The following is a 13517-nucleotide window of genomic DNA, read 5'->3' as shown; positions in this document are numbered from 1 at the left end:
ACACTCCTGCCTGTGCACACTCCTGCCTATGACACACTCCTGCCTGTGCACACTCCTGCCTGTGACACACACCTGCCTGTGCACACTCCTGCCTGTGACACACTCCTGCCTGTGACACACGCCTGCCTGTGACACACGCCTGCCTGTGACACACTCCTGCCTGTGACACACTCCTGCCTGTGTACACTCCTGCCTGTGCACACTCCTGCCTGTGACACACGCCTGCCTGTGACACACTCCTGCCTGTGACACACTCCTGCCTGTGTAAACTCCTGCCTGTGCACACTCCTGCCTGTGCACACTCCTGCCTGTGACACACTCCTGCCTGTGACACACACCTGCCTGTGACACACTCCTGCCTGTGACACACTCCTGGCTGTGACACACTCCTGCCTGTGACACACGCCTGCCTGTGACACACGCCTACCTGTGCATTCCTACCTGTGCACACTCCTGCCTGTGCACACTCCTGCCTGTGACACACTCCAGCCTGTGCACACTCCTGCCTGTGACATACGCCTGCCTGTGACACACTCCTGCCTGTGACACACGCCTGCCTGTGACACACTCATGCCTCTGACACACTCCTGCCTGTGCACACTCCTGCCTGTGCACACTCCTGCCTGTGACACATTCCTGCCTGTGACATGCCTGCCTGTGCACACTCCTGCCTGTGCACACTCCTGCCTGTGACACATTCCTGCCTGTGACATGCCTGCCTGTGCACACTCCTGCCTGTGCACACTCCTGCCTGGGAGAGGGAGAGAGAGAGAGAGAGAGGGAGAGAGAGAGGGAGAGAAGGAGAGAGGAGAGGGAGAGAGAGAGGGAGAGAGAGAGAGGGAGAGGGAGAGGGAGGGAGGGAGAGAGAGAGAGGGAGAGAGAGGGAGGGAGGGAGGGAGGGAGGGAGGGAGGGAGGGAGGGAGGGAGGGGAGAGCACTTAGCAGTTTGTGGTCAGACAGTTGGAGGTGGGCGGGTGGAGTTGGTCGCAGGGGAGGGCGGGGCAGGGTTTGCTGGAGGAAGGAAACAAAGACCACACCCAACCACCCACCCTCCATCCCCGCAGGAAGTGGCTCTGCTCCCGCCTGGTGTGAACAGAGAAAGGAGGCCAGGCCTGGGCCGGGTGTCCCAGCATGCCCTGGTGCAAGGAGGGGGGGACCTCCCAGCATGCCCTGCTGCGAGGAGGGGGGTGTCCCAGCATGCGCTGGTGCGAGGAGGGGGGACCTCCCAGCATGCCCTGCTGCGAGGAGGGGGGACGTCCCAGCATGCCCTGGTGTGAGGAGGGGGGGACGTCCCAGCATGCTCTGGTGCGAGGAGGGGGGGCGTCCCAGCATGCCCTGCTGCGAGGAGGGGGGACGTCCCAGCATGCCCTGCTGCGAGGAGGGGGGACGTCCCAGCATGCCCTGCTGCGAGGAGGGGGGACGTCCCAGCATGCCCTGGTGCGAGGAGGGGGGACGTCCCAGCATGCTCTGGTGCGAGGAGGGGGGGCGTCCCAGCATGCCCTGGTGCGAGGAAGGGGGACGTCCCAGCATGCCCTGGTGTGAGGAGGGGGGGCGTCCCAGCATGCTCTGGTGTGAGGAGGGGGGGCGTCCCAGCATGCTCTGGTGTGAGGAGGGGGGGGCGTCCCAGCATGCTCTGGTGTGAGGAGGGGGGGCGTCCCAGCATGCTCTGGTGCGAGGAGGGGGGGGACGTCCCAGCATGCTCTGGTGCGAGGAGGGGGGCGTCCCAGCATGCTCTGCTGCCAGGAGGGGGGGGCGTCCCAGCATGCTCTGGTGCGAGGAGGGGGGGCGTCCCAGCATGCTCTGGTGCGAGGAGGGGGGGCGTCCCAGCATGCTCTGGTGCGAGGAGGGGGGGGCGTCCCAGCATGCTCTGGTGTGAGGAGGGGGGGGCGTCCCAGCATGCTCTGGTGCGAGGAGGGGGGGCGTCCCAGCATGCTCTGGTGTGAGGAGGGGGATGCTGGATGTCTTGGTGGAGGGGACAGGGGAGCGGAGGCCGCGGCCGGGTCCCAGTGCGGCGGGCACACACCTGGACTGGGAGGACTGGCCTGAGGCGGCGGGAGGGAGTGGAGGAGGAGCCCACGCTGGTGGGGCGGCCGCTCACCAAATCCTGTCCCAGGGCAGGGCAGAGGCCAGGCGGAGAGGGGCTCCCTCCAGGACCTTCCCACCACACACTCGGACGCCTTCCCTCCCCATGCCAACCCCGGCAGCCGGCCTGGCGGAGGTGGCCTGGCACCAGGGCGGCTCCCAGCCCCCGCCAGCCTCTCCGCCCCCCGCGCCTCCTCCAGGCTGGCTTCCCCATGGCAGCTGCGCCAGGCTCAGGAAGCCAGGCCTGGTTTCCCAGCTTCCTGCTCCAGCCACCACCGAGCCCCACGGTCCCTCCCAGGAGACGGGCTGCGGATGAACCTGCACGCACTCGTTGTCAACCACAGAGATTTCTTTGGCGTGATTTGGGGGCAGAGCTCCCCAGCCCAGCTGTGGGGGTCGGCCAGGGCCGCGCCATGCTTTGGCAGGAACCAAAATTGCTTCTCCCGGGGGCGGGGCTGGCTCTCATGGCGATCCTGGGCCCATGACCTGCACCAGGAGGCAGGTGGACCCTGAGCATCTGCGGAGGCCAGGGCCAGGCCCTCAGCCCTTGGCCTGAGCATCTGGGACCCTAGGGCGGTGCTTTGTCTGGACTGCAGGGAGTGGGGAGAGGGCAGCCCAGACCACAGAGCTGCGGAGGGCCAGGGCCGCCCGCCCCTGCGGGGCTGAGTGTCCTCTTCACAGGCCTGCAGCTGGCTCCCAGAAGCATGCTTGTTCAAATAAGCTCAGCACAGCGCGTTGGCTCACAGCAGATGTACCCATCCTGGTTCAAAGGCACTCACTGCGCGGGACGCGGCCGGGCTGGGAGGGAGATGGGGGACACGGGGCCCAGAGCGTGGGTCCTGAGACCCGGCTTGGGGTGGGGGAGCAGCAATGTTAATTTGGGGTTCCACCGGGCACCCCATCCACATCTGCTTTCAGCTTGTGCTTGGAGAATAGGCTGTGGAGCACCCGCAAAATGCTCTTCGTGTCCTTGTTCACAATGTCTGAGGGCCGGGGGCAGGACAGAGCCCAGTCAGCAAGGGTGACCCCCGGGCCACAGTCCTGGGGCCCCCCACCCCATGCCCTTCTGCCCCTCCCCCCACACCATTGCAACTCTTTCTCCTGGTCTGACTGGTGGGGACCTCTGTCCCCAGGACAGCCCCTGCCCCCCACGCGGGGGGCAGCCGCAGCGCCCCCGAGAGGAGGCCTGACACCACAGGAGGATTCCTCCTCCTCCTCCTCCTCTACCTGCCTCTACCAAGGCCGCCCCCCCCCCCCACACACAGAAGGGCTCCTCACCCTCGGGGCTGATGGGGTAGCCCAGCAGGCCTTGGTCCCTCAGCAGCTCCAATGCCAGGGTAACGTTGTGTAACTGCAAGGACAAGGTTTATCCATGTGAGCCTGGACGCCAGACCACCTGCTGCCCCTCATAACCTTTAATCCGCCCAAGGTTGGAGTCCCTGAGCAGCAGCGGGCGAGCAAGGGCCGTCCAGCCTCTCATCAGAGGCCGGTTAGCCCTAGTCCCGCTCAGAACACACAGGACCCAGGAGGGCCTCTGCCAACAGCCGCCGTCACCAAGGAGGTGCGCAGGGGCCCGGGAAGCTCCTGGGCGAGTCTGTCAGGTGAAGGGAGCTCACCAGGGAAAGAAGCCAGGGCTGGGGTTGTGGAGACTCCTCCATGGCACTGGTCTCCATCAGCAAAGCAAGGGAAACTGAGGCCGAGGAGGGCCGAAGGACCCACCTGCAGCCACAGACAGTGCTGCGTGGCTCATGCCTGGAACCCCGGCTGCTCAGGAGACTGAGATCAAAACCAACCTGCAGCCACAGACAGTGCTGCTTGGCTCATGCCTGGAACCCTGGCTGCTCAGGACACTGAGGTCTAAGGATTGCAGGTCAAAACCAACCTGGGCAGCAAAGTCTGTGAGACTCGTTTCTCCAATTTACCATCAAAGGGCCAGGGGTAGAGATAATGGCTCAAGTGGTGGCGTGCTAGCCTGAGTGACAAAGCTCAGGGACAGCATCCCAGCCCTGAGTTCAAACCCCAAGACTGCTCCCCTCAAAGAAAGAAAGAGCCAGAATCTGGGCCCGTGTCACTTGAACCTTGGCCAGGCAGGCTGGAGGCCAGGGAAGCCGCCCTGGCCTGGAGGCTGGAGCAGCCTGTATACCAGCCAGAGCCCAGGCCTGCTCTCCCCCAAGCAGGGGCGGCTAGGGCAGTGCCAGCCCAGCCTGCCCCGTCACCCCAGCCCCGCTGCCGTGAGAGGTAGGCCAGTTCCCAGCTTGGTGGACACGGAGTGAGCAAAGCCGAGCGGATGCGGTCGTGGTGTGGCCCTGCCCAGGCTGCCTCCGGTCACTGCTGGGGCAGCGGGCAGGCAGAGCACGGGGGTCTGGGTGGCATGTGTGTGGGCCTCCACCCACATAGGTGACCTGACACAGTCACAGATCCTGGCCGGGTCTCAGGCTCCTCATCTGCACCGTGGGGCCAGCACATCTGGCTCTCCAGGCCCACGCTAGAGTGGGGCTGAGGACGGAACCCGCCCGGAGGCCAGGAGCAGAGCCTGGGAGCTCCTCAAGGGCCCAGAGCCCCCGAGAGGGAGGACAGGCGCGCGGAGGGCAGCCACGAGAGCACGGAGGGCAGCCACGGGCCGGGCCGGGCTGGGCCGTCCTCACCGGAGCCCGCAGAGGCCCATGGCTGGCAGTACCATGGCTCCCCAGCAGGGGTGCCCTTCTGGACGGTCCAGATCAAGCTTCTAGAAAGCTCTCAGACCGGTCAGTCTGGAGTGTGCCACTCCCAGTCCTCCCTGGAAAGTTCTAGGAGGCGAGGACCAGGTGCCGCTCTGGTCACCGTCGCAGCATAGACATTATTTGTGGTTGCAGAAGGAATGATTTGATGTCAGCCTGAGAGGGAAGGATGCAGACTCGGTTCCAACGCTCAGCCTTCCACAACCTCAGTGGGGACCAGGATGGCCAGGGGAGCGTGGTCCAGGGGGACGGCTGGGCTGAGCAGAGAGCCAGGGCCTGTGCTGCGGGCCCCTCGGGCCTGGCGCCGGCTGGTGGGCAGATCAAGGCTGCTCAGGAGTGTTCCCGAAGTCAGCTGACCGAAGGAGGGAGCCCCGGGAGCCCCTGGGGACTGATGTTTTGAAAACATGTTTTTTTAAGAAAATTCTGAGTTGAGCATCAGTGCCAGGAAGAGAGCAACTCCCCCCTGGGAACTGCTAGCGGTGACACTGAAAACCCGCAGCCGGCCTGCTGCCACACGCTTCTCCAGCGAAGCTCTCAGGAACCAAAGATCACCTCCCCAAAGAGCCCCCCATGCGCCGAACGTCTGCCCCCGCCCCAGCACGGCCTCTTCTTCTGGGCACAGTCTGGGATGCTGAGCGGAGGAGCCATGGCCTCCAGCAGCTGAGGGAGGGAGGGAGGGGGGGAGGGAAGGAGGGGGCAGCCTGAGACCCCTCACGTCCTCCCGGGAGAGATAATTGAATGTGGGAGGAAGCCGTGGTTCTGGCTCCACACACTTTGATTTCTGCAGAGGCAAGGATCCCTGTCCCTCCGTCCCTAACGCCTGTTCTTGAAATGAACGACAATCTCCCGTCACGAGTGCGGGCAAGCCGGGGCTGGAAATGAAAAATCCAATTTCCCAAGGCCTCTGTGGCAGGATCTCGCTCTAAGTGCCCTCCTCCTGCCAGCGCCTCCATAGAATGCCTTCCAGCCTCCAGAGGGTCTGCGCTGAGATTGCCCGGCCCCCGCCCCCAGCTCGGCCCGCTCAGCTGGGCGCTGGTTCTGACAGCGGTAGGTGTGCTCAGCAAGCTGGAGGAGCCCAGAGAGGCTAGAAGTTGGCACATCGGCGCCTGGCGTGGGCCCGAGGTTTGGGGCACACACTCCTGATGCCACCACACCCAAGGAACAAGGGTGGGGATGGGTGCTCTGTGAGTCTGGGTTTTGGGAGCCTTGTCTGAGAGGCTTCTCAGCCTGAGCTAGCCTTGATCTGGCAGCCTCCTTTTCTCAGGACTCCCAAGTAGCTAGGATTGCAGGTGTGAGCCCAGAGGCCCAGCTCCCTCTCCTCTCTTAACCCCTCTCAGCTTCTGCTTCACCATCTTCCCAGGGGATATATGGAAGGTTAGATGGGAGCATGAATGGACAAATGGGAAGGATGGATGAAAGCAACTGGGTGGGTGGGAGGGTGGAATCATGGGTGGACGCATGAATAGATGGATGGATATGTGCATGGATGCGTGGGTGCAGGGCCTGCATGGGATGAATGGGTGGGTGGGTGGTGCATGGGTGGATGCGTGCATGCATGGGGGTGGGTGGATGCATGTGTGCATGGGTAGAGGGATGAATGCACGTATATGGATACTTGCATGGGTGGGTGGGTGAACGGTAGGTAGGTGGGTGAATGGACAGTTGGGTAGATAGGTAGGAGGTGGGTAGATGCATGCATACGTGGATAGAAGCCTATGTGGATGGATGGATGGGTGGGTGGGTGGATGAGAAAGGGGGTGGGTAGATTGGTAGTTGGGTGGATAGTTGGTTGGATGGATGGATGGGTGGGTGGGTGAATGAGAAAGGGGTGGGTAGATTGGTAGTTGGGTGGATAGTTGGTTGGATGGATGGATGGGTGGGTGGGTGAATGAGTGAGGGGTGGGTGGATGGAAAGTTGGGTAGATAGTTGGGTGGATGGATGGATGGATGGGTGGGTAAATGAGTGGGGGGTGGGTAGATTGGTGGTTGGGTAGATAGTTGGTCGGGTGGATGGATAGATAGATGGATGGATGGGTGGGTGGGTGAATGAGTGGGGGGGTGGATGGACAGTTGGAGATAGTTTGGGTGGATGGGGTGGGTGGATGAATGAGTGGTGGGTGGGTGGATAGTTGAGTAGTTGGATGGGTGGATGGGTAGGTAGGGGTGGGTGGATGGACAGTTGGGTAGATAGTTGGGTGGGTGGGTAGGAGGATGGACAGTTGGGTAGATAGTTGGGTGGGTGGGTGGGAGGATGGATGGGTGGATGGATGGGTGGATGGACAGTTGGGTAGATAGTTGGGCGGGTGGATGGATGGATGGGTGGATGGATGGGTGAGTGGGTGGATGAGTAGGGGGTGGGTGGATAGACAGCTGGGTAGATAGTTGGGTGGGTGGATGGGTGGGTGGGGGTGGGTGGATGGACAGCTGGGTAGATAGTTGGGTGGGTGGGTGGATGGATGGATGGGTGGATGGGTGAATGAGTGGGGGGTGGGTGGATAGACAGCTGGGTAGATAATTGGGTGGGTTGGTGGATGGGTGAATGAGTGGGGAGTGGGTGATGGACATTTGGGTAGATAGTTGGGTGGGTGGGTGGATGGGTGGGTGGATGGGTGAATGAGTGGGGAGTGGGTGGATGGACAGTTGGGTAGATAGTTGGGTGGGTGGGTGGATGGGTGGGTGGGGGGGTAGGTGGATGGACAGCTGGGTAGATAGTTGGGTGGGTGGGTGGATGGATGAGTGGGTGGATGGGTGGGTGGGTGGGTGGGTGAATGAGTGGAGGGTGGATGGATAGACAGTTGAGTAGATAGTTGGGTGGGTGGATGGATGGGTGGGTGGGGGTGGGGTGGATGGACAGCTGGGTATGTAGTTGGGTGGGTGGGTGGATGGGTGGGTGGGGGTGGGTGGATGGACAGCTGGGTAGATAGTTGGGTGGGTGGATGGGTGGGTGGGTGGGGGTGGGTAGATGGACAGTTGGGTAGATAGTTGGGTGGGTGGGTGGATGGGTGAGTGGGAAGTGGATGGATGGACAGTTGGGTAGATGGGTGGGTGGATGGGTGGGTGGATGGGTGGGTGGATGGGTGGGTGGATGGGTGGGTGGGTGGGGGTGGGTGGATGGACAGTTGGGTATGTAGTTGGGTGGGTGGGTGAATGAGTGGGGGGTGGGTGGATGGACAGTTGGGTATGTAGTTGAGTGGGTGGGTGAATGAGTGGGGGGTGGGGTGGATGGACAGTTGGGTAGATAGTTGGGTGGGTGGATGGGTGGGTGAATGAGTGGGGGGTGGGTGGATGGACAGTTGGATGGGTGGGGGTGGGTGGATGGACAGTTGGGTAGATAGTTGGGTGGGTGGGTGGATGGGTGGGTGGGGGTGGGTGGATGGACAGCTGGGTAGATAGTTGGGTGGGTGGATGGGGTGGGTGGGTGGGGGTGGTGGATGGACAGTTGGGTAGATAGTTGGGTGGGTGGATGGGTGAGTGGGGGTGGGTGGATGGACAGCTGGGTATGTAATTGGGTGGGTGGGGTGGATGAGTGGGGGGTGGGTGGATGGACAGTTGGGTATGTAGTTGGGTGGATGGGTGCGTGGGGGTGGGTGGATGGACAGTTGGGTATGTAGTTGGGTGGGTGGGTGGATGAGTGGGGGGTGGGTGGATGGACAGTTGGGTATGTAGTTGGGTGGGTGGGTGGATGAGTGGGGGGGGGTGGATGGACAGTTGGGTAAGTAGTTGGGTGGATGGATGGGTGGGTGGGGGTGGGTGGATGGACAGTTGGATGGGTGGCGAGTGGGTGGATGAATAGACACCGGGGGAACTGCGACTGCACTGCACTCCACTGTAGGAGAATATGCACTGGTGCCCTGATGCCCAGATCTGCCTACTCTGAGGTCCACCCTGCAGGAAAGCCCCGGAAGACTCACCATTTCTGCAGGATTGCTGGGAGTGAGGAAGAATTCCTTCAGGTGGAGGAAGAAGCCTTCCAGCTGTCCAATCAGCAGGAGCAGAAGGACTCCATCTGCAAACTAAGAGAGGGGCACCGGAGGTGCCGGCGTGCAGGGGCGGACGCCCGTGATTCTAACTGCCTTTTACGGACTGTGTGACCCTAAGGACATCGCACAACCTCTCTGAGCCCCAGGTTCCTTTTAGGAAATGGGCATGCGACTCCCAGCCTCACAGGCTTGTAAACAGGAACACAGCCTTTGTGACAGCCCAGTGTACAGTACATGCTCAATAAAAAGAGTGTGTTCGCAACTCTGCCGGAGAATCGCCTCCCGTGGGTTTTTAATGACACATTGCTTCCGGAACTCTAGGAACACAGGCTAAACAGCTAAGTGTGGAATGAAATTATCCTGCCAGGGGCCGCGCTTGCAGCCACACGTTAATATTTCTGTCTGTTCTCCGGCTCATCCTATGTCAATGCACCCATTGATCAAAGATCAGCTCTCCCAGGAAAAACACCAACCCAAGTCCTTAATGGAATTTCCTCGCCTTAACTCGGTTCCAATGCTGTTTGCCGGGAGCTGACCTCTCCCGCCGGTGTCCCCCTGGAACGCTGGCCCTCATACGCTCATTAACACCGTTCCTAACACCGTCCTGGCACCTGCTGACATTCTCCACGAGACATTTTATTTTTTTCCCAGGGGGAGAATAAAGATGAGCAGGGAACATAAAGCTAAGGGGCCACCCTGTTTATACAAACGGGAGCAACAATAAACCTCGGACGCATCACACACTGACCACTCCTGTTCGGGGACTTCGACCCCTCAACTCTGGGAGCCTGGGAGCGCTATCCCCAGCCTTCGAGAACTGGAGCCTGAGGGCCAGAGAGGTCCGGCAACCTGCCCAAGGCCATACAGCTGATGTAGGGCAGGCACACGTGCATGCACACGTGTGCACACACACACACACACACCCATGGCTACCTTGTGAAGTAGTTTCCCAGCACCACCCCTCACTTAATTGCTGTGTGGCCTTGGATAAGCGGATTGACTTCTCTGGGTCTTACTGTCCTTATCTGTAAAATGGGGCCTGCTGGGAGGATTCCCGGCCTGATGTGGAGAAAACTGTGTGTGCCGGGCTGGTACCTTTGCCCCGGGCCTAGGGGTGTGGCCTACCTGGGTGTCCAGATCCCGCACAGACAGGCCCAGGCGCTCCAGCTTCTGGTTGACAAAACTCAGCATAGCCTAGGGGAAGATGAGCGGATGGCAGATGGGAGGGAGGCTCGGGTGTGGGACTTCCCGACTCCCGTACCCAGGACAGATGCAGAGCCAGGGCCCCCCACTAGTGCTCGCTGGAGGCCCGGGCTTTGATCTCACTTACCTCTTTCACAGAGCTCACTTTCTCTGGAGTTGCCGCAAATAATTCATCAAAGATGTCCCCTGCAGGCCAAGCCAACAAACAACTAGTCACCGTGCTGCTACCCTCCCGCCAAAGGAAACATCAGCTTGCACAAGCGTTTCTCAGGCTAAGCAGCCCAAAGCAGGGTCCTGAACAAAATACGCCTGTGTCTGGGTTGCTTGCGGCTCCCTGGCTGTGTGCCCGAGGGACCTGCCCTCTCTGAGCCTCCGTTCCCTCGTCTACACGCGTGGTGGGTGGCACTCCGACGCGCACAGGCCGGGCTCCTCCGGCAAGCTGGTCCTCCAGCACCCAGCACCTGTGCGGGCTGCAGGCACTGCCCACTCACAGAACCCATCCCGCCCTCCGCCTCCACCCGGGCACTGCCGGAGGGCCCCCCCAGCCCACAGCACCCCCGTCCAACTCGGCAGAAAGCCAGCCACAGGCTTCCCACCTGCGCCCGGGGGCACACGTGTCCTGGAGGAAGCCAGACCCGGGAGCCATGCGGTCCCAGCAGCAGCCTCTCTGCCCCTCTCCGCCCCCGGTGCCCCCCTCCCTGCCCCTCTCCACCCCCGGTACCCCCCTCCCTGCCCCTCTCCACCCCCGGTGCCCCCTCCCTGCCCCTCTCCGTCCCCGGTGCCCCCTCCCTGCCCCTCTCCACCCCCGGTGCCCCCTCCCTGCCCCTCTCCACCCCCAGTGCCCCCTCCCTGCCCCTCCCTGCCCCCGGTGCCCCCTCCCTGCCCCTCTCCACCCCCAGTGCCCCCTCCCTGCCCTTCTCTGCCCCCGGTGCCCCCTCCCTGCCCCTCTCCCACCCCCAGTGCCCCCTCCCTGCCCCTCCCTGCCCCCGGTGCCCCCTCCCTGCCCCTCTCCACCCCCAGTGCCCCCTCCCTGCCCTTCTCTGCCCCCAGTGCCCCCTCCCTGCCCCTCTCCATCCCCAGTGCCCCCTCCCTGCCCCTCCCTGCCCCCGGTGCCCCCTCCCTGCCCCTCTCCACCCCCAGTGCCCCCTCCCTGCCCCTCCCTGCCCCCGGTGCCCCCTCCCTGCCCCTCTCCACCCCCAGTGCCCCCTCCCTGCCCTTCTCTGCCCCCGGTGCCCCCTCCCTGCCCCTCTCCACCCCCAGTGCCCCCTCCCTGCCCCCTCCCCTGCCCCCGGTGCCCCCTCCCTGCCCCTCTCCACCCCCAGTGCCCCCTCCCTGCCCCTCTCTGCCCCCGGTGCCCCCTCCCTGCCCCTCTCTGCCCCCGGTGCCCCCTCCCTGCCCCTCTCTGCCCCCGGTGCCCCCTCCCTGCCCCTCTCCGCCCCCGGTGCCCCCCTCCCTGCCCCTCTCCACCCCCAGTGCCCCCTCCCTGCCCCTCCCTGCCCCCGGTGCCCCCTCCCTGCCCCTCTCCGCCCCCGGTGCCCCCTCCCTGCCCCTCTCCGCCCCCGGTGCCCCCTCCCTGCCCCTCTCCACCCCCAGTGCCCCCCTCCCTGCCCCTCTCCACCCCCAGTGCCCCCTCCCTGCCCCTCTCCACCCCCAGTGCCCCCTCCCTGCCCCTCCCTGCCCCCGGTGCCCCCCTCCCTGCCCCTCTCCACCCCCAGTGCCCCCTCCCTGCCCTTCTCCGGTGCCCCCTCCCTGCCCCTCTCCACCCCCAGTGCCCCCTCCCTGCCCCTCCCTGCCCCCGGTGCCCCCTCCCTGCCCCTCTCCATCCCCAGTGCCCCCTCCCTGCCCTTCTCTGCCCCCGGTGCCCCCTCCATGCCCCTCTCCACCCCCAGTGCCCCCTCCCTGCCCTTCTCTGCCCCCGGTGCCCCCTCCCTGCCCCTCTCCACCCCCAGTGCCCCCTCCCTGCCCCTCCCTGCCCCCGGTGCCCCCTCCCTGCCCCTCTCCACCCCCAGTGCCCCCTCCTGCCCCTCTCTGCCCCCCGGTGCCCCCTCCCTGCCCCTCTCTGCCCCCGGTGCCCCCTCCCTGCCCCTCTCTGCCCCCGGTGCCCCCTCCCTGCCCCTCTCCGCCCCCGGTGCCCCCCTCCCTGCCCCTCTCCACCCCCGGTGCCCCCTCCCTGCCCCTCTCCACCCCCGGTGCCCCCCTCCCTGCCCTTCTCCATCCCCGGTGCCCCCTCCCTGCCCCTCTCCGTCCCCGGTGCCCCCTCCCTGCCCCTCTCTGCCCCCGGTGCCCCCCTCCCTGCCCCTCTCTGCCCCCGGTGCCCCCTCCCTGCCCCTCTCCGTCCCCGGTGCCCCCCTCCCTGCCCCTCACCACCCCCGGTGCCCCCCCTCCCTGCCCCTCTCTGCCCCCGGTGCCCCCCTCCCTGCCCCTCTCTGTCCCCGGTGCCCCCCTCCCTGCCCCTCTCTGTCCCCGGTGCCCCCCTCCCTGCCCCTCTCCACCCCCGGTGCCCCCCTCCCTGCCCCTCTCTGCCCCCGGTGCCCCCCTCCCTGCCCCTCTCCACCCCCGGTGCCCCCCTCCCTGCCTCTCTCCGTCCCCGGTGCCCCCTCCCTGCCCCTCTCCATCCCCGGTGCCCCCCTCCCTGCCCCTCTCCACCCCCGGTGCCCCCCTCCCTGCCCCTCTCCACCCCCGGTGCCCCCCTCCCTGCCCCTCTCTGTCCCCAGTGCCCCCTCCCTGCCCCTCTCCACCCCCGGTGCCCCCTCCCTGCCCCTCTCCACCCCCGGTGCCCCCCCTCCCTGCCCCTCTCCACCCCCGGTGCCCCCCTCCCTGCCCCTCTCCGTCCCCGGTGCCCCCTCCCTGCCCCTCTCCACCCTCGGTGCCCCCTCCCTGCCCCTCTCCGTCCCCGGTGCCCCCCTCCCTGCCCCTCTCCACCCCCGGTGCCCCCCCCAGGCTGCCCGCCACCTGTCATCTCCAATGGCTCACATACCACTAGGTCCCTTTCTGTGGGTGCAATGCCCCATCTAGCACCCTGTGCCCTGCAGCTGTCTGAAATGAAGGAAGATGCAGACAGGAAAATTAGTCCTAGGATAGATGGATGGATGAGTGGAAGTGGATGGATGGTGGATGATGGATAAATGGGTGGATAGATAAGGTGATGGATGGATGGAGACTGATGGATAATGGATGGATGGATAGATGGATGATTGGATGTATGGATGAGTAGATGAATAGATGAATGAATGGATGAATAGAGGAGAGGATGGATGGATAGGTGGATGGATGGATGGATGGTTGGATGGGCAGACGGATGGATGAATGGATGAGTGAATGGATAGGTGGATGGGTGGATGGATAGGTAGATGGGTGGATGGATAGATGGATGGATGAATGGATGGATGGATAGGTATATGGGTAGATGGATAGACGGATGGATGGATAGGTGGATGGGTAGATGGATAGGTAGATGGGTAGATGGGTAGATGGATGGATGGATGGATAGGTAGATGGGTGGATGGATAGATGGATGGATGAATGAATGGATGGAT

At 64.0% G+C, this 13517-nt stretch overlaps 1 protein-coding gene across 1 annotated transcript; it reads right to left on the bottom strand.

The window, feature by feature from the left end:
• Positions 1–2409: 2409 nt before the first annotated feature.
• Positions 2410–10225, bottom strand: LOC122102183 (gamma-parvin-like). Its single transcript, XM_042672746.1, has 5 exons — positions 10109–10225; positions 9904–9972; positions 8710–8811; positions 3360–3432; positions 2410–3064 (listed from the first exon to the last, which is right to left on the bottom strand). The coding sequence occupies exons 2-5, from the start codon at positions 9967–9969 to the stop codon at positions 2955–2957; spliced, it is 351 nt and encodes a 116-aa protein (XP_042528680.1). The 5' UTR covers positions 9970–9972; positions 10109–10225; the 3' UTR covers positions 2410–2954.
• Between the last annotated feature and the right edge of the window lie 3292 nt (positions 10226–13517).

The sequence above is a fragment of the Dipodomys spectabilis genome, unplaced genomic scaffold (assembly GCF_019054845.1).
Source record: "Dipodomys spectabilis isolate Male_0828 unplaced genomic scaffold, ASM1905484v1 ptg000767l, whole genome shotgun sequence".
Lineage (NCBI taxonomy): Eukaryota > Metazoa > Chordata > Mammalia > Rodentia > Heteromyidae > Dipodomys > Dipodomys spectabilis.
Note: the sequence above shows the minus strand (reverse complement) of the source record. Positions and strands in the feature narration are given on the sequence as shown.